General features: G+C 42.8%; 1 protein-coding gene across 2 annotated transcripts in view; it reads left to right on the top strand.

Annotated features, from left to right (window-relative positions):
- The window catches only part of WNT7B (Wnt family member 7B), an 89410-nt gene that overhangs the window by 58486 nt on the left and 5781 nt on the right, over window positions 1-25143 (top strand). For both annotated transcript variants that reach the window (XM_075855936.1, XM_075855935.1), the window contains exon 3: window positions 18247-18518. In XM_075855936.1, coding sequence (XP_075712051.1) covers window positions 18247-18518 — 272 coding nt within the window. The remainder of the gene's footprint in view (window positions 1-18246; window positions 18519-25143) is intronic.

A 25143-nucleotide genomic window follows, 5' to 3' on the forward strand; every position in this document is an offset into this window, starting at 1 on the left:
ACCTTTCACCTGCCCATACATGTGCCGCTGAGAGCAGCATGTAATAGTCAGGGCTGCACAAACTCTGTCTCACTATAAAAAAAATCCTAACTTTCTTCGTTATGTAGATATAGGTGCCGTTATATTTGGCGCCCGATATTTAAATAACTGTCAATGGAGCGTGTAATTGGCAAGGGGGCATGTAACATCGCTGTGACACTGTCCAATCAGCTATGGACAGTGTCACAGCAAGAGCTGGAGAGAGGAAAGCGTGTGCGCGTGCACGCGCAGCTGCACCGCCACCACGGAACTGAAGAGGAGAAGAAGAATGTGAATTCTTCTCCTGTTCCATTGCGGCAGGAGTATCTTCGCCTGCCGCAATGGAGCTATGCGTGCGGGCACACACGCACGCTCTCACCCACTCTTCAGCTATTGGCAGACAAGGACAAGACTGTGTGATCTCTTGCGAGAGATCACACAGTCTTGTCGTCCTTGTCTGCCGAGAGCTGAAGTGAGAGAGCGTGCGCGCGCACACGCTCTACTCTCCAGCTCTTGCTGTGAAACTGTCTGTAGCTGATTGGACAGTGTCACAGCGATGTTACACGCCCCATTGCCAATTACACACCCCATTGACAGTTCAGGGGTTTATTTAAATATCGGGCGCCAAATATAACGGCACCAATATCTAAATACCGGAGGAGGATAGGTAAAATGTTTAAAGTCCCAGGGTTTGTGCAGCCCTTCCCCATTACATGCACAAGTATGGGCAGGTGAATGGTTCTCTTTAAACCTTTAGACAGGTCCTAAAGGTGTCCATAAGCATAAGATGAACGTCAGGCCGAACCAGTCAGTCAGGTCCGACGAGAGCAGCCAACCATGTAATGTGTATTGGGGTGTCCCGACTCTCCACCAGCAGATGTCAGGGGAAAGAAGGATCGGCCATGTTGAAATCCAGATATTGAAATAGATTCTACGTTCTCACGGGAGATAAGCTGGAGTGAGAATATGTATCGGGGAGTCGAGAGGAATAGCTGTCCGCCAAACGACCGTTCCGTCGACAGCTATGTAAGGTTCTTCATAGCTCTTCATGGTCTTGAAGGTCAAACCTAGAGCTGAGCCTTTGGTAGCCATGATTGGGCAGGGCAATTGGGAGGCTTAGGGGTTGGGGTGCAAGGTGATTAAGATGGTGAAATGGTGAACTTAGTGATATGAGGTTAGGAGTTTTATCGGTGTGTCAAGCAGCAGAAGCGTCAAGGACCTCGATGCAAATGCCCATACCACCCCCCCCCCCAATTGTTAGGTGCCATTTATCACACTGCTGTCCTATTACATGAGAGCGGGCCCCTTGAACCCTGCAGACATCAGGACCTAGGTGAGAATACCTCCTCTGCACCCTCTATAACTATGCCATTATGCGTTAGGACCCTTAAAATAAAAATTAATACATTTAAAAAACACCAGTTCTCTACTTTTACGTTGTTAAAAATGCCCTGGCTGTGTGTCAGTCTTCACTGCAGTCCTGACATTCTATTCGTGATCCAGTGAACTAACAATACATAGGAGCCACCTGGTATAGATGAAGAAATAAAGCATGGTCAGATGAAGTATATTTTATTTGGGATTCTTCAGCAGCTTTTAAGATGATGACCACACTGGTATGTCATGATCATAGTTTCCTTTACATTATCACCATCAAAGAATTCCTTAGTAGCGTATGGCTTTTAAAGGCATGAATGGATATGTCTTCATTCCTTCTGTGTTGTAGTCGAGTTTGTAAATGATGTATGATGTTGTTAGGTGTGTCCAGGTAATAACACGTGGTTGTGAATGGATGACACAAAAGCTGATGCTATGAGATTCAGCAATGAAAGGTGGCGCCTTTAAAATTTTGAGACACCCCCATATGATATGTATTTGTATCATGTATATTAAGGATGGGGCTAGAAATCTGCTTGTGTCACGCACTGCAAGCCTTGCCTAGGTAAAGAGGTTCTCCAGCTAAATTTATTTTTACAAGAAGCAACGATGGCGCAAAGGTGTTTTCCGAGACTAATATTGATGGTCTATCCTAACGATAGACAATGAATATCTGATCGGTGGGGGTCGGACTCCCGACAGCACTGCCGTTAAGTTAGAGCCGCTGGATCATCCCATCCCCTTCATTGTTTATCCAGGCACAGCACCATACATTATATTGTGGCTGTGCCTGGTACTGCAGGTACCAGCAGCTCATTCCCATTCAGGTGAATTGGACTGAACAACAGTACTAATTACAACCACAGCCAAATGTATGGCGCTGTGCCTTAGTAAACAATGAACGGGACATGGTGCACGGCGACAGTCCTCCTTCATGCAGCTAATCGGCAGGGGTGCCAGGTGTTTGTCCCCCAACAATCAGATATTAATGACCCATCCTAAGGATAGTCCATCAATATAACAGCCCTGTAAATCTCCTTTAAAACTTGTAAAGTCTTTGTCCATGAAATGCTCGAGCAATCTAAAGCCCCATGCAGCCATTCATTTCTATAGCCAACGGACACCTTCCCGTATGTTTACGGGAAGGTGTCCGTGCCATAGAAAGGGTCCGCAAAGGATAGGACATGTCCTATTTTTTGCTTTTTATGGGCCGTGCTCCCATACTTTTATATTCAAGCATGGCCCGAAAAATGTGGGTGGCTGTCCACGGCCATCAGCGGCCGGCCGTGCCCGTAATCACGGACCATGCCTGTAATCACACGACCGTGCCCGTGATTACGGTCACGGTCGTGTGCATGGGGCCTACGATAGACTGGTTGCTAGGGAAATCCTGTCGAACATTCCCCTTGAAAAGACTGTGGTTGTTAGTCAGTGTATCCATAGCAACCATACTGTCAGACATGGCTATTCAGTTCACAGCTTGATTTGCACGGTGTTGACAGCAAAAAAAGGAATCAGTAGCTAGGCAGTAAGAAACCATGCCATTCCCGATGGGGCATCATACAAACTAGATGGACCACAGAGTCCTCCATGTTATGTACATGTGGCAGCTGTGCGGCAGATGACGTGGGTAATATCACGATTCTTTAGATGTATGTGCCTGTAGTTTATTACCATATATCTTATGGCCAGCTATAGCTTTAGACATGTACAAACTAGAGGTCATTTTGTAGTCATTTAAAGGGAATATATCATTTTTATTTGTTTTCACTAATTTAAACCAGATAGTAATACATGTTTATTTGTTCTAATGTATTTTTATTTCCCAATTACAGATTTTTTTTTTAATTCTATTTTCTGTACATGATTACAGGGACAGTCATCCTGCCAGAGCTGCTGTTAACAGCATTTAGAAATATGCTTTACAGCAGCCACATGGACCATAGGAACCTGTGAACAGGAGCTGACCCATTGACTTTCATGGGAGACTGTTCTTGGCATGCTCTGTGCAGAGGTCACTGTGCAGGGAGGGGGAGGAGGGGAGCGGTGTACATCACCTATTGTCAATGGTGGATCCTGTGTTATCTATATATAGGTGTTACCAGTCTGTGTAATCCTGCCTGTGATGATATTGAGATGACTGCTGAGAAGTGATCTCTACAGAACAGGAAGGATCAGTCTAATAGGGCCTGTTCACATCACCGTTGCCCTTCCGTTGAGGGATTCCGTCAGAGGTTTCCATCGGGTTAACCCCTCAATGGAAAGGCAAACGGAAATTGAAGCTTCTGTTTCTCTCACCATTGATAGCAATGGTGACGGAAACCTAGCTCATGGTTTCTGTCTGTCACCATTGTGACAGGGTTCCGTTGTTCTTGACGGAACCAATAGCGCAGTCGACTGATTGGAACCCTGTCACAACGGGGACAGACGGAAACCATTAGCTAGATTTGCGTTACCATTGAGTTTAATGGTGAGGGAAACGGAAGCTGAGGTTTCCGTTTGCATTTTCGCTGAGTGGTTAACCTGACGGAAACCTCCGACGGATCCCCTAGGCGGAAAGCGACGGTGTTGTGAACACAGCCTTATAAATAATGGATCATGTGTTATCTATATATAGGTGTTACCTGTCATTGTAATCATGCCTGTGATGATAATGAAATGACTGCTCAGAAGTTATCTCTAAAGAACAGGAAGGATCAGTCAATTATGCGGCTTAGTGGCCAAAGTAAAAACTGCAACATTTCAGGATTATTTTTTAATATACATAATGACATGGTAAATTAAAAAAACAATTCACCAAAAATTATTTAAAAATATGTTTAACATAAAAACTTGATTTAAACAATATGTCGTTTTCTGATGACCCATTCCCTTTAACCTGTTACCGTGCCTTTCTTTTGGACCACGTATGGACATCCACATATACATGTACAAAGGAGATATACCCACTTAACGCTAAAGCCAATTCATGAGCAAAAAAGCTATGAGACAATCACTGTCCTAGTGAGGTAGGAGAAATGGGCCAGTGGGGGAGGTGGGGTACAAAAATATACAATTCAATAAGCTGTAAAGATGGTTTTCTAGACTAGTTTAAAAAAAATAGAGCCGACAGTTCAGGGGAGGACTGAACATTTGGCATTAGGGAAATGCCCAGGGGGCCCATGTCCAGGAGTGACCCACAACTCCTGAGTAAGATGTGATAAAGTAAAAAAACAAACAAAAAAAAACAAGAGGTATATGATGTCATGTGTTAACCTGACTCAAGTGTATTATAACTATGGTGGCTGGTAAGGAGCCCACGGCCATTATTGCCCAGGGGGCTCATTCCAATATCAGTGCACCCCTGCCACAGTTGCTTTTAAACATTTATCCACTCCTTCCCAAAGGTGATGAAGATCTCCTAGCTGGGCCAATGACTCTTACAGGCTAGATGATTGAATCGGTGACTGTACAGGGTACTTTTTTTTAATTGCCCCGCGTCATGGGCATAACTATAGAAGGTGCAGTTGCATACGGGCCCAGGAGCCTAAGGGGCCCAAAAGATTTATCTTTTCTATACGTGCAAACCACTACTATACATGAATTGTGATAGTTGGGGGCTCTGTTACAGATTTTGCATTGGGGCCCAGGAGAAGGAGTTACGGCCTCTGCCCCTCGACCTTTAATAGACTCATATACATATCGCTATTTCGTCCCATCTTGATGAGGCTATTTTCAAGACTTTACAAAAAAACCTGTAAAGATCAGTAATAATATAAAGCATGTCAGGTATGCTGAGCTTAGGGAGTCTTAGCATAGTGGTCTCTTTTGTTACCGGTGCCAGGAATGATTATTTAAGGTCCATTTGCTGGTGCCAGAACTGGGGAGACTCTCGCAGGTCCAGAGAGATAACGATATCAGGTAACAGATACAGTTTAACCATTATTTATTTATTGCGCTATTATCTTTTCAATAAAGCAATTACCTTATAGCAGATTATTCACCAACTGCGGAGGAAAGGGGAGAGAATTCAAGCTTTTAATGGAAAATAAGAATGCATTGATAAGACGGAAATTAGAGCTATTATTTTCCAAGAATTTTTTTATTTTTTTCAAAACAAACATTTTTTTATTTCTTTTTTTACTTCAGGAAATCTAAAAAAAAAGGCCAAAAATTAATACAATACAAGTAAAGTATATGATACTAATACCTCAATATTGGTGGCTGTATACCCTGTTTCTGTTTCACTGACACATTGCGCCAATCGATGGGCCATGTTGGAGTTTCACTATTAGTGAATAATAGGCAAATATATGTGCCCCATTCTTGATCCAAATAAAAAATGAAATGGGTTGTCTCCTCAGGTAGCCCCTTCTCTAACAACAGTTGCCCCAGCAATCAGCTGATGGATGTGGGCCTGACAGCTGGAAGCCCCCGATGGTAACAGCCAAAGTTTTGTCCGCCCATACATTTGTATTGTAGAAATGAAGTATTATATGCCAACCATTCAGATAAATGGCTGTATATGTAATGCAACCCAAATGGGGGCCTTAATAGGGCAGGCTTCGTCTTGATGAGACAACCCTTTCAAATATCAACCTAGCTGTATATCCATGGAGCACCTAATGGTGTTCTAGTATTCGTATATTTTATATTCATTATTATATATACTATTATATTACATGTACTCACCCATTGCATCTTCTGACCATCATATATACTCACCTATTGCCCATTACATGTGCCCAGCATCTCATATACTTGCCCATTACAAGTGCTGGGCATCAGATAAACGAACTTTTTGAATTTGGCACCACATATAAACACTAATTACATGTGCTGGGCTTAACATATACCCTTCCATTGCATGGACTGGGCGTCACATATCTGGGCATGTAATGGGTGAGTCTAATTCTGCGCTCTATGCAGACCCACGGTATAAGGGATGATGGGTGTAAATTTTGCACCGTGTCCCAGAAAACTCTGGTTACAGTATATGGAAAACAAGCCGCCTGTTTCAATCCAATCCATCCAAATCTGGTCTTTATTGTCTAGACATCAGACAAGAAGCGGAGTCTCAGTTCCAGCATTTTTGGCCGTTTTAACCTCTTAGATGCCAGAGGCGGCTGCCATCTGGCACTGAAAGGGTGGATTTGGTTCACTGGCGGGGAACGCTCCATAAAGTAGTGTAGCAGCGACTTGTTCGTGTAATTACATAATGATCTGTGAATGAAGCAGCCAAGGAGCAGGTCCGTGAACAGCCGTGAAGACAATCTCATTTTACTTTACAGCCTGTAGTAATCTTATTGAGCTGCCCCACGGTATTGTGTTGAGGATGATGTGAGTTTTATCCCTGCCAAAACCTATGTAAACATTGTATTTATACACTAGTCATTTGTTGGCATAGAGCGGAGATTCCCAAACTAATCCCTAGTGATGCCTGAACAGAACTTCTATCTACTCTGTAATGACTGGTAATAAGGGGCCCGCAAAGCACGGTATGGACCCTCCTCCCCATGCCAACTTTTTCACAATGCGGAACACCTTTCATGGTTTGTGTCCTACTAAACTTCAACAGTAATCCAGGGGGGTAAGGGTGGGGAGTACAAGCATTTAGGTTCACTTTTGGGGTAGGTCCCGGATTATCTACATAGGCTTCTTTTAACTTTAGGAATAAGCTAAGTTGGGTCTGAGAAAGACCCAAAAAGTTGCAGTTCACTGCAAATTTTTTGTGATCTAACCTTGATCAATCACAGCCACGCTTTATAGAAATTAACAGCAACTTTTCAGTTCACTTGAATTGTGGCCTATCACTTAAGTTGTCCGATATATGCCACCACAAGTAGCAGCCTTAATATCCTGGCTGCAGCATCATATCGCACCTATATCATGCATCCATAGATCTCTATGGACCAAGGTTCCTTCAAAGCTATTGGCTCTAGGTAAGCACGTGGGTCCCATATGGGTGACAAAACTCGACATGCTCTGACGGGACATTAAAGGGGTTGTCCACTTTGTACAATATATTTTCCATTATAAGGGTCCCACAGGAGATCATTACAGGAGATCACCAGTGATCAATTTCTCTGCAGCGCCATCGCAGGAGAAATTGGGCATTACACAGTCCTCATTGAAATCATTGGTTTGTCTGTCTAATGCAAAGCCTTGCCAAGTCCTCGAGAGTGTGTTTTTTGTGGACACTCTTCCAGACTAACAAACGAGGCTCCAAAAAAGGGGGCCAGTCTCTTCTAGCTCTAAGTGCCTAATAGAGTATATAAAAATGGGTTTTCAAAACCAGACAACCCCTGCAAACTTAACATTTCATATCAAGACACCCAAAAATTCTATAAGTTTGGCAATACAGTGTCTGGTTATCTACCTTAAAGAGGTTGTACAGGATTAGAAAAACATGGCTGCTATTTTTTAGAAACAGCGCCACACCCTTTCATGGGTTGTGTCTGGTATTGCCGCTTAGCTCCATTGAAGTGAACTGCAATATCACACACAACCCGTTGACAGGTGTGACGCTGATTTTTGGAAAATATGCAGCCAGGTTTTCTAATCCTGTACAACCCCTCTAGATTTACTCCAGAAGAAAATGCATGTGGGTAGATGATAATCATAGATAGCGATGTCTCATAGACTTATCTATGAGAAAACATCTCACTCAACTTTGGACTCTCTATAGAAAGAGTTCCCAGTAGGGTATTACACAGATCATTAGTAAGCCATATTTAATACAAGTTCCCTGTGTAAGCCATTCCACCTCTAGGTCCTCTCTCATTTATCTAGTCTCAATGGCTTTGAGGAGTGAAGACCATGTCTATTACGTCTTTAAGCTCATGGGCAAAATGGAAACTGCAAGGCAGACAAAACTGAGCAAGTATGTGTTGTCATTCTTAGTAAGACACTTTCAAAAAACACCCCAAGCAGCGTTTTGTCTGCGCTCCCCTTCTGTATAATGGCTTTCTTGGAGATTATCGAGCCGTGAACGTCTTTTTCTTTCGACTTCAGAAGACCACAAATACTTGAACCGTGTTTGTTGCCTATTGTTCCAGCTTTCTCGTCTGTTGAACAACTTGGTTGTCTTACCAGATCCTTTGACTGTATTTTTCAACTGGATTCCGATAGACTTTCATCTGTGTTATGGTAAAGAGCTGCCTGATGATAGGGGAAAACATTAACGTTGAGTTATTTTAAACAAATCATGGCCGATAAAGAAGTAATACTTGGTTATTGAACTTGATCATTCAATTAAAGAGGGTTGTATGAGATTAGAAATAAATAGCTTGGGTCTATCAGAAACAGCGCCACCCTGGTCAATAGGATGTGTCTGGTATTGCAGCTCGGCTCCATTTCCTTGAATAGGATTAAGTTGCAATGTCAGATACAACCCATAGACAAGATGGTTTTAACATCCTCTAAACCTAAAATAAGAAAACCTCAAACTCATTTTTCATGCTTTGATGAGAACTCCCCCTTTATCCTCACAGTCACTACATATTGAGCTTATAGAATTGTCACATTTTTATTAGGTGCCCCACTCTCTACCAGAAATTACCTCAGAGGACATGTATTGTAGGTATGACCTTATGGGTAACACAAAATATCACCCACAGGGGCACATTTTCCAATTGTTGTGGCTTAAAGAGGCTCTGTCACCAGATTTTGCAACCCCTATCTCCTATTGCAGCAGATCGGCGCTTCAATGTAGATAAGAGTAACGTTTTTATTTTTAAAAAACTAGCATTTTTGGCCAAGTTATGACCATTTTTGTATTTATGCAAATGAGGCTTGCTAAAGTCCAACTGGGCGTGTTTAAAGTAAAAGTACAACTGGGCGTGTATTGTGTGCGTACATCGGGGCGTTTTTACTTCTTTTACTAGCTGGGCGTTGGGAATGGGAGTGTATGATGCTGACGAATCAGCATCATCCACTTCTGTTCGTTAACGCCCAGCTTCTGGCAGTGCAGACACAGAGCGTGTTCTCGAGAGATCACGCTGTGTCGTCACTCACTTCCTGCCCCAGGTCCTGCATCGTGTCAGACGAGCGAGGACACATCGGCACCAGAGGCTACAGTTGATTCTGCAGCAGCATCGGCGTTTGCAGGTAAGTCGATGTAGCTACTTACCTGCAAACGCTGATGCTGCTGCAGAATCAACTGTAGCCTCTGGTGCCGATGTGTCCTCGCTCGTCTGACACGATGCAGGACCTGGGGCAGGAAGTGAGTGACGTCACAGCGTGATCTCTCGAGAACACGCTGTGTCTGCACTGCCAGAAGCTGGGCGTTCTGAAGAGAAGTGGATGATACTTCTATACACAACGCCCAGCTAGTAAAAGAAGTAAACACGCCCCGATGTACGCACATAATACACGCCCAGTTGTACTTTTACTGTAAACACGCCCAGTTGTACTTTAGAAAGCCTCATTTACATAAATATAAAAATGGCCATAACTTGGCCAAAAATGCTCGTTTTAAAAAAAACAAAAAACGTTACTCTTATCTACATTGCAGCGCCGATCTGCTGCAATAGCAGATAGGGGTTGCAAAATCTGGTGACAGAGCCTCTTTAACAAGGTAGAAGACTAGTTGAAGGACCAAGTTGGACAGAAGGCTACAGATCTCAGCATGCACTGCCAGATGTCTTGTAGGTATAAAGTCTTCACCACAAATAGGTGCCACTTACTGGGTCATCCTGGACCCATGACTTTGTGGATCATCATGCCCATGACTCTTAAAAGTGATGACCCCAGGCAGACAAAGGGTGGTCTGGGCCATTTGGTAATAATGGCCGTGGGCCTCTTACTAACCTCCATAGTTATAATACACTTGACTCAGGGTTTACAGGTCTCTTTTGGCATTGGAACCGTGAGCACTGCCCTAATTCCTGAATGGTCGGTCCACCACTGACCTCATGGGTAACGAAAAATATCTAATTCTCCAATTAATCTGGTTTACAAGATAGAAGACTAGTTGAAGGACCAGGTTGAACAAGGTTACAGATCCCGGCATGCACTGCCAGCGGAGTCAGAGAAGACGTAGATAACCTAAGCTCTTTATCTTATGTGGGACTATATATCTCAGCAGGCACTACTAGTAAACCTGTCCAGAACATGGAACTGGAGGGTCATTCGTTGGGCTGAACTTGCTTGAAAAATACTCCTGGAAGCTCTGTCAAGGAAACCTTTATCTCCAGCATCTTTCTATTCACCTTAATAAATGTCTCTTGATGAAATTCTCTATACAGTGGCTGATTCCTGACAGATTGTTAGGAACAGAGCTGAAGAAACCTATCACCAGGAGATTCATAAAACTTAAAGCTCTACTGAACGAAACACGGCCTCGCAGGTGTGATCACTACTCAAGCTAAATGTAGACATTAAGATGGCAGGAAAATGATAATGATGGGATGAGAGCCGGCACGTGATTATTTCACGTCTACTGCTCAGTGCTGAAGAGACTCATCATCAGATAATTATCTACCTGATCAAAAGGGGATTGTGCTGCCCTCAGGTGATGCTTCTTTAACCCCTGTAGGTCAAGCAAAGACCCTATGATCGCTGTTTTTATGACAAGGTAATGAATGTTTGAGCATAAACATCAATGTGAGCTCAGTGGTTCGCACTGTATTTTTGCCACACTTGACTCCTTGCCTTGAATCCGACTATTGACCACGTTTCCTCAGTAGCCCGCCACACGTCAAAGACTGAAATGTTAATTGGCTTTATATGAAATTTGCCTTAAAAGAGTTGTACAGTTTAGAAAACCCATTTTCATATAACCTATTAGGGAATTCTGAGTTAATAGAGGAGTCCCTTTTAAAGATTTTTATTTTTCTCATGGTAACAAAGAGTGCCTCTGTCTCTGGAGGACCTGTCTTGTCCTGCATTACACAGATAACCCATTGATTTGAATGGGCACCGTGTAATACTTAATTTTCCCTGTGGTGGCGCTGCAGAGAAATTGAACACTTACTGACAAATTTCTTCACAGATTACAGCTGATCAGTGATGGTCCCAGCAGGGAGATATTTTGTAACCAGTTTATTGTCAGGATTCTCCTAGCAAGTTGGGATTGTCCAAAGAGGAAAACCTCATTAAAGGTCATTTTCACTGGCCGATTATTATTAGGATTCACTAATTTCTGATCAATTGAAAATATTATTGGCCAGTGGGAATGAAGAAGACTATTGTTTGATCTTCATCGATCGTTATTAGCTGCACAATCTGAAAATGTTGCTCATCATGACATTTATATATTTCATTGCTGCCTAGCCCACCACCTTTCCCCGTAACAACTTTGGCGGCCTCGGCAGGACTATGTAACACATAGTCCATTAATTTTAAATGGCACTGTGTAATACAACAGTTGTGTGTTTATTGTCTGCTTCCAAAGGTTATCAACTTTTACCTGGTTTCAGCAGCGAGATCGGCTTCGATCAGCTGATCACCAGATCGACTTCCTTTTGGAGGGAATAACCCATTTAGGTGAGTGTCTTGGGCAATACCAATACAGATAAAGATTGTCAACACTCCACAGCACAGGAAATGGTTCAGTTCATTTCCAAACCTCCCATTGTACTATACATTATACTCAAGTGAACAGCATTTAAGTAGTTACGGATAACTTTTCATGGAAAATGCTAAGTGATCACTTTGTATTAAAGAACATATTGAAAACGTTGCTGCTGATGGCACGAGGGCTTTTGGTGCTGTTTTGTCTATTAAACATCCATGATTATAGGAAATCACGGTGTATTTGCTTTGTCTCTCCAGCACAGTATGGTTTCCAGCTGATAACCACAAGTTACATTATCATGTCTGGACTTCGCAGACATTCTTTTCATTTTGCTACAGTCAGAAAGCGAGATATTACCCGGAAATAATATCCATATTTTATGCATTTTGAAGGATAACTTTGTAAATAGCCATTAAAAAACATTCTGATTAAACTACAAAAATCAAAAAAAATTTAGTTGTCCTCTATCGTAAAAATTGTATTCAGTAATTTCTTAGATATGTTTTTGAGAAATCTTAGTGACAATCTATATGGCAGACATTATAGATTCCACAGAGGTAGTCACTCAGCTTCTCCAGACTCCAGAATTGCAAATCTGTCTTGTTTTGCATTGATATGAACAGATTCGGATCAAAGGTGATAGGGGCTACTGGTCCAAAAAAAATGGTCTGGCCCGCATTCCAAGTGGTTTAAAGGGATTTCCTCAACATGACAACACTTTTTACATTGACACTAGCCTTGCAACCAACTGTTAACGTCGAGACCGCAGGTGTGGTTTAAGAGCTGTGCTGTGTGCTCTGATGTCTTCTTATTTCTCCTGTGAGAAACTGCAGCTGCATTCTCCTCCTCTCCCCTCCCCTCTGACTTCTATTTATCATTTTACTCTAGATGGCTTTTTTGGTGACTGAGTAGGTTTCTGAACATTTTGAGAGACCCTACAGGCCTAGAAAGGGGAACTCCAGGCTTCTAGAAGATGAGGACAAATCATCTTCTTCCTGATAAGATATATAATAAAGTTTCATGTATTCAAATGTACTACTAAAGTATGAAAATAAAATATATGGATAGGTACATGTCAATTCATGATTTTTGAGGTTGAGAAATTGACATGTAGGCTGTAACAATCAGGAGAAGAATACAGAAGGCTGGTTATGGGGTCAAACTTCACCCCTTGACTGTTGGTTCCCCTTATAGGATAATGTCCGCTTGTATAGCTCCATGGAATATGCCAATGTTATATAAATGAAGGTTAATGATAACAGCCATTCTCAAAGCAGCACCTTCTGTTTTGAGAGATGTTCAATCGTAGAAGAAAAAGAGTTAATGGATGTTTCTGCATGAGAGAGTTTATGGCACTTGGATAGTTCAGGGCTCCAGATTCAACCCTGACGTGATGGATGTTGTCTCACATCAACACCTCATCTATGGCTTTCAAAAAGATCTTCTCAGGAGCACTGGTGCTTGTGATCTTAATTAGCTCCATGGCCTTTTCCAATGCATGACATCATAACAGCCAATCCTGGCCTATACCTTCAAGCTCCTTGCCTCGGATACGCTCTCTAGAGCATGCAAGAAAGGTCTTAGTGGTTGATGGTCCTTAATGTTCTTGAGCTGTGTGTGCGGCACATGATGTATTAGTGGTGTTTTTTAGCTTTTACAAGCTGTTGAAATGTCACATGTGACTGGAAGGATGAACAGACAGGCGCTCTAAAACTAATGGGAGCCATACTCTTCCTGGCATAACGGTACCTTCTTGGGAGATCTGGAAGAAACCTTAATCCACAAAGCCCCAAATCCTTTCACACCAAATATTCCGTTTTCCAGTATATACTTTTTTTTAAATATGACCGTAAAAGTAATGATGCTTTAAAAAAATATCATAAAAATAAGACTATTACTATCTAGAAAATAATTTTATGGGGAATGTATCTGGGGGAACTATAAAAAAGAAATATCTATTCTCTCACGGCTAGAAGATTGTATTCGGTGCCCTACCACAAAGTATCTTTTGAGTTCATGTAGTTCAATGCACTGAAGTGGTAACCGGAAGTTCTATCTGCTATATAATAGACTTCCTCTTCCTGCTGCACAGACTTGTTTTAGTTCTCTACCGCTATACAAAATGCATACCTTCCAGTAGTCCTGTTTTTTACAGGGCTGTCCCATAAATTGGATTACAGAAGAGAGTTTATGTAAATTTTTATTAAAGGGCTGTTTCATGTGTGAAACGGGGCTTGTCTTAAACATGTCCCACAATTTGGGATTTAAATTTTGGTAAGTAGAAATATTAAACATGAGATATCTGCACAAAAATATTTGGTATCTGTATGCAGCGAGGAAGGTCTAGGAGAATAGCAAGTGTATATGGTCGTTTAAGAATAATTAGAGAAAATAAATCCACAAAATACACGAGGGGAAATTTTTCACATTGTCAAAGAATGCATTAATTTATAAGGCGAAGAAAATGGCGCAAATTGCAAAATCAGAATGGCAAAAAGTCTAGATAGTTTTAGACATTTTTCTCGCCACCTCATGTCTGGCATACATGTACAACAATATTTCGCACCGAAATCCGTGTACAGCTTGAATAGATTTGCTACACCAATAATCACTTTTTAAAAGCATAAAATCTGTTTAAAGCAGATAATAAATTTGGCGCCACACCGCGTCCTGCATTTTTTTGGTGCAGTTAGTAACCGAATTCTTGCACATTGGGGCAGATTTACTATTTAAATTGAGCCAGAATTGGGGCGTACATGCTGTGAGGCACATTTATTAACTGTTTTAGACACTCCTTTCGACACGATTCACAAGAGGGCATGGTTTAAATGCAACACCCTGCGCCAAAACTTTGCTACAATTTTGGTGCAAAAAACTGGCGTAAACTAAGCCAACTAATAGGTGGTATAAGGAAAAGTGTCTAGCAAGATCTAGATCTAGCAAATTTATTACACAGCATGCACCACTTTGAATAATTTGGCGCATTTTCTGACTGCCTTGTCTAAGTTTACGTTGTCTATAACTTAGACAGTATTAGTAAATCTGCCCCACTGAAGCAGATTTATCGATGTCATTTTTTGACACATATATACAAATGTGTTTAGAAAAAGTGGGCGGGGCTTCATATTCGTAAAGTATAATTTTTCCTGCCACGTTTCTGATGATGAATCTGGCGCACGCTGCATGGGGGAATGGGCCAATATCAAAGGGGTATTCCCAAAATCATAAATCATCCACAGGCTAGGTGATTATTTTATGATCACTCGGAACCCCACCTATCGTGAGCATGGGAGTCCCGATCCCCCAGATCCTTCTCACTGCACTCCCCGCAGTGAGGAGGAGCTTAAATGGAATGATGGTCGAGCATGCGCCGCCACTCCATTCACTGTTTGTGAGAATGACGGAAACAGCTGAGCGTCGTATCCGGCTGTTTCCGTCATGCCCGTAGACTTTGAATGGAGCAGCAGTACGCATACTCGACTGCCGCACCATTGAATGTCGTCCATACTGCGGTTGAGCAGTGGGGAGGATCTGGAGGTTCAGTACCCCCGTTCTCACGATCGATAGGGGTCCCATCGGTGATCAGACAGGATAGGTGATAATTGATGCTTTCGAGAATACCCCTGTAATGAGTCTCCCTCATTTTCCTAGTTTTGTTTCCAGCTCGTGGGCGGAAAATGTGCATTTTTTGGATGTGGGCATGGTTGACAAATACAAATTTTTGAGTGTAGTCATGTTACAAATATGTGTGTGTTTTTTGGTTGCAGTCTTCTCTGAATCTTATTCGTACTTACTACTGTAGCCAGGATTTCACCACTTTTGAATCCTGAATGGGGTTTCAAGAGAATGTCTGTAGACTGCCAGGGCATGTTTAACATTTCTGTAATACCAAAGTCATCTTTTTTATATTTAACATTTGATGAAGAGTGGTGAGGAGGAATCGTGGAAATTAATGTATAATAAGCTATGAAAAATGCGTGTAGTCAGCCATCGACTTTACCCAGAATACCTGGCACGAGGAGCCAACTGTCAGACTTTGGCTCATACTAGCAAATGATTAGAAAATTGATCCTTCATGTATAAATGTTTTCTTCCACTCCTTGGATTTTACATGGGTAATCCAGCAGGCGCGGGATGGTACCGAAAATTATTAGAGAAATAAAGAAATCATTGTATATTTTGAATGGAAACGAGATGATAAAAACCATAGCAAAAATAACATTTTACACTAAAAACTGCCAAACTTTTAGGCATTTTAACTTTAAATTTGTAACATCTCTTCTTTCTTATATGTCTACTATCCAATTAATATTTAAATTGACTAATAGTGGAGATGAGCGAATCGATTCTACACAAATAGAATTTGTTACGAATTTCTAAAAACTCTTGAATTTTTTGCAAAATCACAACTTTTAGGATTCGTCTCCCACAAATTGCTCAAAATGGCAGCCGCCATTTTACAGATCAAAAGAAGAAAAGAAGAGAGAAGGATCACATGACCTCGGGTGGTAGCCTAGCAGGCTTCCTCATAATGCCCCATAATAAGGGGTATAGGTGAGGGTGACTGATGACTCAGTGGATGACATAACAACTATAAACAGTCCAACCAGGAATTGCTGCAGCTTTGTGGAGATACAGATAGGAGAGAGAGGAGGTCAGATAGAGAGTGGAAATAGTAAAAACACAGAATACAGCTAGATAGTGGATTAGTGTCCGTGAGTGTGTTTCATAGTGAGGAGAAGAAAATAGATTGTTAGAATTACAATAATTTGATAGAGGGATATATTTTAGAGAGAGATACGAACAGTGTCCATGTGTAAGATAGGCAGGCACAGGCAGCAATTGCTGTAGGTGAGTGCTGCTGCAGCTATACAATTCTTGCATTCATTTGTGAATCCCCAATCTTCATCACATCATTTACAAATCTTCTTCAATAATATTAATCCTATTGCTGATAGCTGCCGTTGCCTGCTGAAACAGATGTCACGGATGTGACATCACTCATTGTTTTACATAAATCTAATAGTGACACCAAAAATTGGTGAATTGTTCCGCGTCAAACATTTATACAGCCCAGTTATACTTCAGTCTGTGCCGAAGTGAAACATTTTTTAGTAAATAGATCTTAATTTAAATCATGGTGATTATAATGTGCCCGTTGCCTGCTGATACAGACGTCACGGATATATGCATTGTTGCCTCCACACATACATGACAGGTGCCCTTTAATCCGCCATGCTTTATACAATAGTGTATTACTGGCCCCAGGTGACACATTACATATAGCAGTGTTTATGTTTTTCTGTGTATACAAAGAATGAGCCCGAGTGACCGTGACAGACTAATCTCTTTCTGATGTTCCTGTATGACACTGAAATTACGTACCTTTCAGGTTATAGAAGAATGAGAAGGATTTCAGATATTTTTTTGTGCATAAATACACTATTTCAAGAATCTAGGCCTAGATGATTTGATGCTGGTGAAAGTCGGACACAGTATTTGTCAATGACAATTTCCAGCAAAAGTGGAAACCATTTTGGGCTCTGAACCAATACTATAAGAATCCACTGAAGATGGTATGGATAGGCCTGTGATGGAACCAGGGTCACACCACCCTTATCTTCAGCAAGGGATGATTAGGTAGTGGCACTAGCAAATGCCAGGAGAGTGTGGTGGCATCTACCAGTACCAGGATAGGGCACCCTAACCACTTTGTACCCTGTTAGAAAGACGTCGGCCCAGAATTGGGCAGCATAAACAACTCCGATGTTTACCCAGGATTGAGCACCCTAACCACTTTGTACCCTCTTAGGCTGGGTTCACACGACCATGTTACGTCCGTGAAGTACGGAACGTAATTCGGCCGGAAGACCCGGACCGAACACAGTGCAGGGAGCCGGGCTTCTAGCATCATAGCGATGTACGATGCTAGGAGTCCCTGCCTCGCTGCAGGACAACTGTCCCGTACTGTAATCATGATCACAGTACGGGACAGTAGTTCCACGCAGAGGCAGGGACTCCTAGCATCGTACATCACTATGATGCTAGGAGCCCGGCCCCCTGCAGTGTGTTCGGTCCGGGCCTTCCGGCCGAAATACGTTCCGTACCCAGCCTTATACAGATGTCGGCCCAGCATTAGGCACCATAAACCACTTTAGACACTCTTAGATAGATGTTGACCCAGGATTGGGCACCCTAACTACTTTGAATACTCTTAGATAGATGTCGGCCCAGGAATGGGCACCATAAAAGAGAACCTTTAAAAGAAAAGTTGACAGGACTAATTTTGTATTACATTTTTTTACCTTCTTACAGACATGTATTCATAAAGCTTTTGTGTTCTGTCTCTGCAGGTAGCAGGGAAGCCGCCTTCACCTACGCCATCACAGCCGCTGGAGTAGCACATTCTGTGACTTCCGCCTGCAGCCAAGGAAATTTCAGTAACTGTGGCTGTGATCGAGAGAAGCAGGGCTACTACAATCAGGAGGAGGGCTGGAAGTGGGGAGGCTGTTCTGCCGACATCAAATACGGCATTGAATTCTCCAGGAAGTTTGTGGATGCCAGAGAAATAAGAAAGACTACTCGAAGGCTCATGAACCTTCACAATAATGAGGCTGGAAGAAAGGTATTCTAGATCAGGGTAAACAAGTCACGTTTATTGGGTGATCATATGGGAACATTTTTGCCAATTTCAGGTCCTACTCCACTAAGATATGGTGCCCCTAGAGGCTGTATTAGGGATGGGTTGCACCTTATAATACACACACCTAATTCTGCTTCTCCTCTGCCCATCACAGACCCCATAACGATGCAGTGTATATTAGAAAGTCACCCTACTTTCTAAATACAGTCTCTGGGTACCAGTATTTTATTGTCTAGGACCCCTTTAAGTGGCAATTGAACCCTAGGTATACACATATGTAAAAGGAATAAAGGAAATGCAAGACTTTTCTGCAATATACAATGAGAATAGCATGAGGACAGTGACCACCCCTAGGTGCCGAAAAAATTGTACTTCGAATGGGTGTAACTTTTTTTTATAACTACTTGGAGGCATGGACAAATGTCATTAGACTGCCGTGTCACATTTTTCTACTAGAAGAAATGTTTTTGTAAAATAACGAGGTAAAAAACAGCTTTTCATAGGTCCGAGATATGATCACTTAAAGTTATAGGCCAAAAGCTTGAGGCTGCACTACTGAAAGATTATAATGACAACATATCCCCTTCTGATTTCTGTTTGGTGTAGTGGTTGTCATTCAGACCTTGTGTGGATTAAAATCCTAATCTAAATTAATATCTAAATCCATTTCAGATCCACACAAGGTCTCCAACACTGAGAGAAATCAGAATGGGAAATGTTTTCATCAGAATCTCTCAGTAGTGCAGCCACAGACTTTGGGCCTATAACTTCAAACCCTCATATGTCAGCATAGAAGGTAGATATTAAAAATTGGTTTTCACATTATTAATGTATATTAGAGGGACTTTTAGACATTTCTTCTTGTAGGTCTCCTTCATAAAGATCAGTCCTGCTCCTCTGTATTCTGCAGACTTCCTTCTTTGCCCCTTTATATAATGGACTTTCCTGTACGACAGTTGGCTACATGCATACAATCACTGGCGGCCAGCCCTGTTCATCAGAGATGAAAGTAATATAATTTATTAGAAGAAACTGGCTTGGTTTATGGCTCCGAATTTGTTCATATGGTTTACACAGTTTGTTTCCTGGTTAATATTTCCGTCATTATTAACAGTAAAACATGATCGTCTTTGGCAGATCAGAGGGGGCCATTACGCCGCGGTCTGATAGAAGTTAGCTTTCGCTGACTCCGCTTGGCTTTTACAATTGCATAGTTAGTCTGAAAAAAGACGCTAGTCCATCAAGTTCAATCTTTTACATGACTCCTTCAATACTGAATAGATGGACCCTACTGAGATAAACAGTGATCAATGTATTCAGAGGTTCCTTTGTTATTTCTCAAAGCCTTCATGGGACAACCAATATGACCACCAGGGTTGGAATGGCCCACCGGAAGGGAAAGTTTTTTAGTGCCGACTTTGAACCCAATCGTTGGCCACTATGGCATGTTTCTTAGATCTTAGTGATGTGCAATGTTAACAAATTAAAAGTGTACAAGTTCAGTACAAAATAATTTTCTCTGGTGGGCCCAAGTAACTCCAGTCTGACACTGATGGCACTTTCCTAGACTCTTCGACGGGAAATCTGCCGAGTCGAAATGCAACCTAATTCGAAATTGCTGCATAATTAGGCAGATTTGATGTATTACCCTAAAGGGAATTCCCATCTAATAAAGTAATTCTATATCGCTAGGATAGGCCATCATTTTTTAATCGGTGGACGTCCGACCTCACCGATTCTTAGAATGAAAAGGCCGCAGTGGAGCTCCCATCAACTGGCTGTGCATAGAGCTCCTGCACGGCCCCATTCATGGACGGGGGCATTGTTGTGCAAGGAAAAACAGTGAAAGGAACGCAGTGCTAAATCAGTGCTGCGGCCCTTTATTCTCAAAATTGGTGGGGGTCCGACTTCTGGGATAAAGTAATGACATATCCTAGTGACATGTCATTACTTATAGATGGGAATACCCCTTTAACCCTAACCCTGGCAACCATATTAGTTGTCATTAAAATATCTAGAAACATACGTAACTAAGTAAAAGCTAAATAAACTTGAAGAGGCCGACTCATTGACTAGTATTTATTGGTGTTTTTGTGTTTTACTTTTCATTGTTAGGGGGGAAATGCCCTTTAGGCAGCTGAGGTGATTTGTGCATATCAATTTTTTCTTTAACCAAAGGACCACCCAGACCTGACCCCTCGACCTCTAACCTCAAACTACAATACCTAACTACATGGTCAGGAAAGGGGTTAATGACTTAACTATCCCTCTAAAAATGTCTGACAAAACTCTGTGGGTGTGAAAGGTGAAGCAGAGTTGTAAATACTCCACAGAGAATGCCAATCATTTGCATGGAAGGAACAGGCTCATCTTCTGACAAGCTGACGGTGTAAACCTGTCACCGTAACAATGGTCCTTGTGACATAGCGCAGCAATACAGACGTGGCGTGATGGGTTTGGCCGTTGGAATTTACACCTCAGCCTTGTTTTGTTCCTGTATGCCATTTGCAGAATGTGCCCACTTTCACCTCACGGCTTAGGGAACCAGAGTTGATGATCTTGTGATCTTTCCCATCATGGTAGAAACGTCACGACACAGTCTGATAATACTGTACTATATTTTCTAGCGGACTGGCTCCCTAAGAGTATTGGTTCTCCTTGCGGAGATCCAGCTAGTAGGGAGTCTTTAGGGCAATGCTTACTGGGAAAAGTATGCAAATTAGCTGGCCTCCAGAAGGAATAAAACTGTGTCTCTAGTGCCACCTATAGATAGCTACGCTGTAAGTCAATCTCCGACCCTTTATGGCAGGGGTGGGGAACCTTTTTTCTGCCAAGGGCCATTTTGATATTTATAACATCATTCACGGGCCATACAAAATTATCAACTCAAAAATTAGCCTCCTATATTTGGTCAAACATTTAAGTAACTCACCCCTAATGTGATGGCTGGAACGGCTTCTCTTTGGTGAGGTGTGTGATGTTAGCCGGTATTGATGATGTTGCTACTGCGTCGGTCAGTCTGGAGCGGTTGACTCTTTGGTAAGTTTTGAAAAGAACTCGCAGCAGTAAGTTGTTCCGACTTTCTTAAAGGGGTTTTACCATCAGGGACATTTATGACATATCCACAGGATATGTCATAAATGTCAGATAGATGCGACCCCCCCACCTCTGGGACCCGCACCGATCTCTAGAACGGGGACCGCTAAACCCAGTTCTACCTCTCTCTGTGTTCTGGCTGATTTATGACCATGAAGAAAAAAACAGCATAGCTCGCTGAGCTGCGCTGTTTCCGTAACTCTCATAGTACTGAATGGCAGTTACAAAAGCAGCGTAGCATGCGAGTTAAGCTGTTTCCATAACTACTATTCGCAGTGGCGGATTAAGAAGACCATGGGCCCTGGGCTGTTACCCAAACTTGGGCCCCCCTTCTCCACCACCACCCTGCCGCGCCGTAACTATTGCTAACACTACCTAAACACTAGTACACAAAGTAGGCACATTATGCACAAAGTACACACAGTACGCACATTATGCACAAAGTACGCACATTATGCACAAAGTACGCACATTATGCACAAAGTATGCACATTATGCACAAAGTATGCACAGTACACAAAGTACCACATTATGCACAAAGTACGCACATTATGCACAAAGTAGGCACATTATGCACAAAGTACGCACATTATGCACAAAGTAGGCACATTATGCACAAAGTAGGCACATTATGCACAAAGTATGCACAGTACACAAAGTACCACATTATGCACAAAGTACGCACATTATGCACAAAGTACGCACAAAGTACGCACATTATGCACAAAGTACGCACAAAGTACGCACATTATGCACAAAGTACGCACAGTACAAAGTACGCACATTATGCACAAAGTACGCACAGTACACAAAGTACACACATTATGCACAAAGTACACAAAGTAGGCACATTATACACAAAGTATGCATAGTACACAAAGTACACACGAGTATGCACATTATACACTAAGTAGGCACATTATACACGAGTATGCACATTATACACAAAGTACACCTTGTAAACACATGAATATGGACATTAAACATACATGAATATGGACATTAAACATACATGAATATGGACATTAAACATACATGAATATGGACATTAAACATACATGAATATGGACATTAAACATACATGAATATGGACATTAAACATACATGAATATGGATATTAAACACACATGAATATGGATATTAAACACACATGCACTTACCTTTTATGTCTTCACTGCAGCTCTTCTCCTGCTCACAGCACAGAGCCCGCCGACAGTCTCCCCTCCCCCATGTCCCGACAGCTAGCAGCAGAGATGTTTAGAGCAGGGAAGGGGGGCTGGAGGGGGAGCTTCTAAAGCAGCACAGACCACGGCTGCTAAGTAGAAGCAAAGCTCCCCTCGCCTGACAGGTGCGGTCCTGGCACCGGGGCTCCCTCCGGTGCTAGCGACGCCACTGGGCATGAGGGGGTTCGGGCGGTCATAGGCTCCTTGGGCCCCCTGGCAGTCTTGGGCCCCGGGCGACCGCCCGAAACGCCCTAATGATAATCCGCCACTGACTATTCAGGTCTATGGGACTTACGAGTACAGCGTAGCTCAGCGAGCTATGCCGTTTTCTTCTTCATGGTCGCAAATCACAAGCTTCAGCCACAACGCAAAGAGGTAGAATGGTGTTTAGGGGCCCCCGTTCTAGAGATAGATCTGGGACTCAGAGGTGGGACCTGCATCTATCGGACATTTATGATATAGCCTGTGGATATATCATAAATGTCCTTGATGGAAAAAAAAACCCTTTAAGTCACTTGGACCTCACTTCGCGTATGTAGGGCGGAGCCAAGGAGGGAATGACACAGCGTTCAGAGTGAGGTCAGGGCGTGCTGTGACGAAAGTGGACCAGTCCAGTCAACTGACCTCACATCACTGACGTGAGGTCAGGTGACTGGACGGTGCCGGCCCGGGAGTGGACCAGTCCGGTCACCTGACTCAGGTCAGATGACCGGACTGGTCCACTCTTGGGCCGGCACGCACTGACCTCACTCAGACCGCCGCCGCCATACTTGGCTCCTCCCACCCTTCTCCTGCTCCTAAATCTGAGTGAGTAGGGCGGACGAAGCCAAGGAGGGAATGACACGGTGGCAGCAGCGGTCAGTGAGGTCGGGGCGTGCTGTGACATGAGTGGACCAGTCCAGTCACCTGACCTCACGTCACTGACTCAGGTCAGGTGACTGGACTGTACCGGCCCAGGAGTGGACCAGTCTGGTCACCTGACCTCACGTCACTGACTCAGGTCAGGTGACCGGACTGATCCACTCTTGGGCCGATACGCACCAACCTCACTCAGACCGCCGCTGCCATACTTGGCTCCATCCGCCGTTCTCCTGCTCGTAAATGTGAGTGAGTAGGGCGGACAGAGCCAAGTAGCGAAAGCACGGTCTAAGTGAGGTCGGGCCGGACGTTCCCCACCCCTGCTTCATGGGACCTTGAAACATAACTTGGTTCATCAACCACACCGGAGACACACATCTGTAGACAGCCCTGTTTCGATGTCTTAATGACAACACTTCCTGCTCTGGACTTGTTCTGTCTTGACATAGGGACAATGGGCCTCAGTTATCAAAACTGTTTAACAGAAAAAGTGGTATTGTTGCTCATATCATCCAATCACAGAGCAGCTTTTATTCCTCAAACTGCTCTGGAGAAAATAATCACTGTTTTGTATTGGTTACTACCAGTAACAAGTCCAGTTTTTCTGTTTCTGATGTTTTTGATAAATGAGGCCCATTGTGTGAATCTAAATCATTTGTGGAAATAGTGGCCGTAGGTATTGTATATTGTTACCCACCCACCAAAAATCATTAATTGAAGTATAGGACATAGAGCATTGCCCATGGGTTATATAGGTGTATATTGTGCCGTAATTGCTCCATTTTTTGCCCTATTTCTTCCTTCAAAATTTTGTCTACCCCGACTTTTTTAGAAAAACCCTGGTCTTCAAAAATTCCTAGCCGCAGTAATCGAATCCAAATCATTTTCAAACAGGGTTGTCTTCAGCTGGAGCTTTGTGGCTTAATTATGCGTCAGACCCAGTGGCGTAACTATAGGGGTAAAGACTAGCAATCAAACCTGGTGCTAGAGGGGCCCAAACCCCCTCTGCTACATAACGGGACACCAGTATTGTAGATGGCACGTTGTAGTTGGGGGCTTGTTACATATTTTACATTGGCGCTTATGAGCTTTTAGTTACGCCTCTGCCCCAGCCCTTCAGAGAATTTTCTGTTGGGCCAGTCCGACTCTGTCTACAGTAGATTTAACCATTTGCTGTATTTCCGCCATAAGGCGGCATACCTATTATTCATTTGGAGAGATGGTGAAATCTGTAAACGCTAATCTTCACTTGTCCTATAAACGTCTCATGAATTTTTTATTGCTTTTATTTCTTAGGTGGTATTTCTCTCAACATAGGCCCAAGGCATTTCCACCTGCCCTGGCGCTACCTGACGGTTTATCTGCTGTCATCTAAATTTATAGAACCAGCAAGTTCTTACCCAAGCTGCAGTCTCCGCTGACAAGTACCT

The sequence above is a fragment of the Rhinoderma darwinii genome, chromosome 3, assembly GCF_050947455.1.
Source record: "Rhinoderma darwinii isolate aRhiDar2 chromosome 3, aRhiDar2.hap1, whole genome shotgun sequence".
Taxonomy (NCBI): domain Eukaryota; kingdom Metazoa; phylum Chordata; class Amphibia; order Anura; family Rhinodermatidae; genus Rhinoderma; species Rhinoderma darwinii.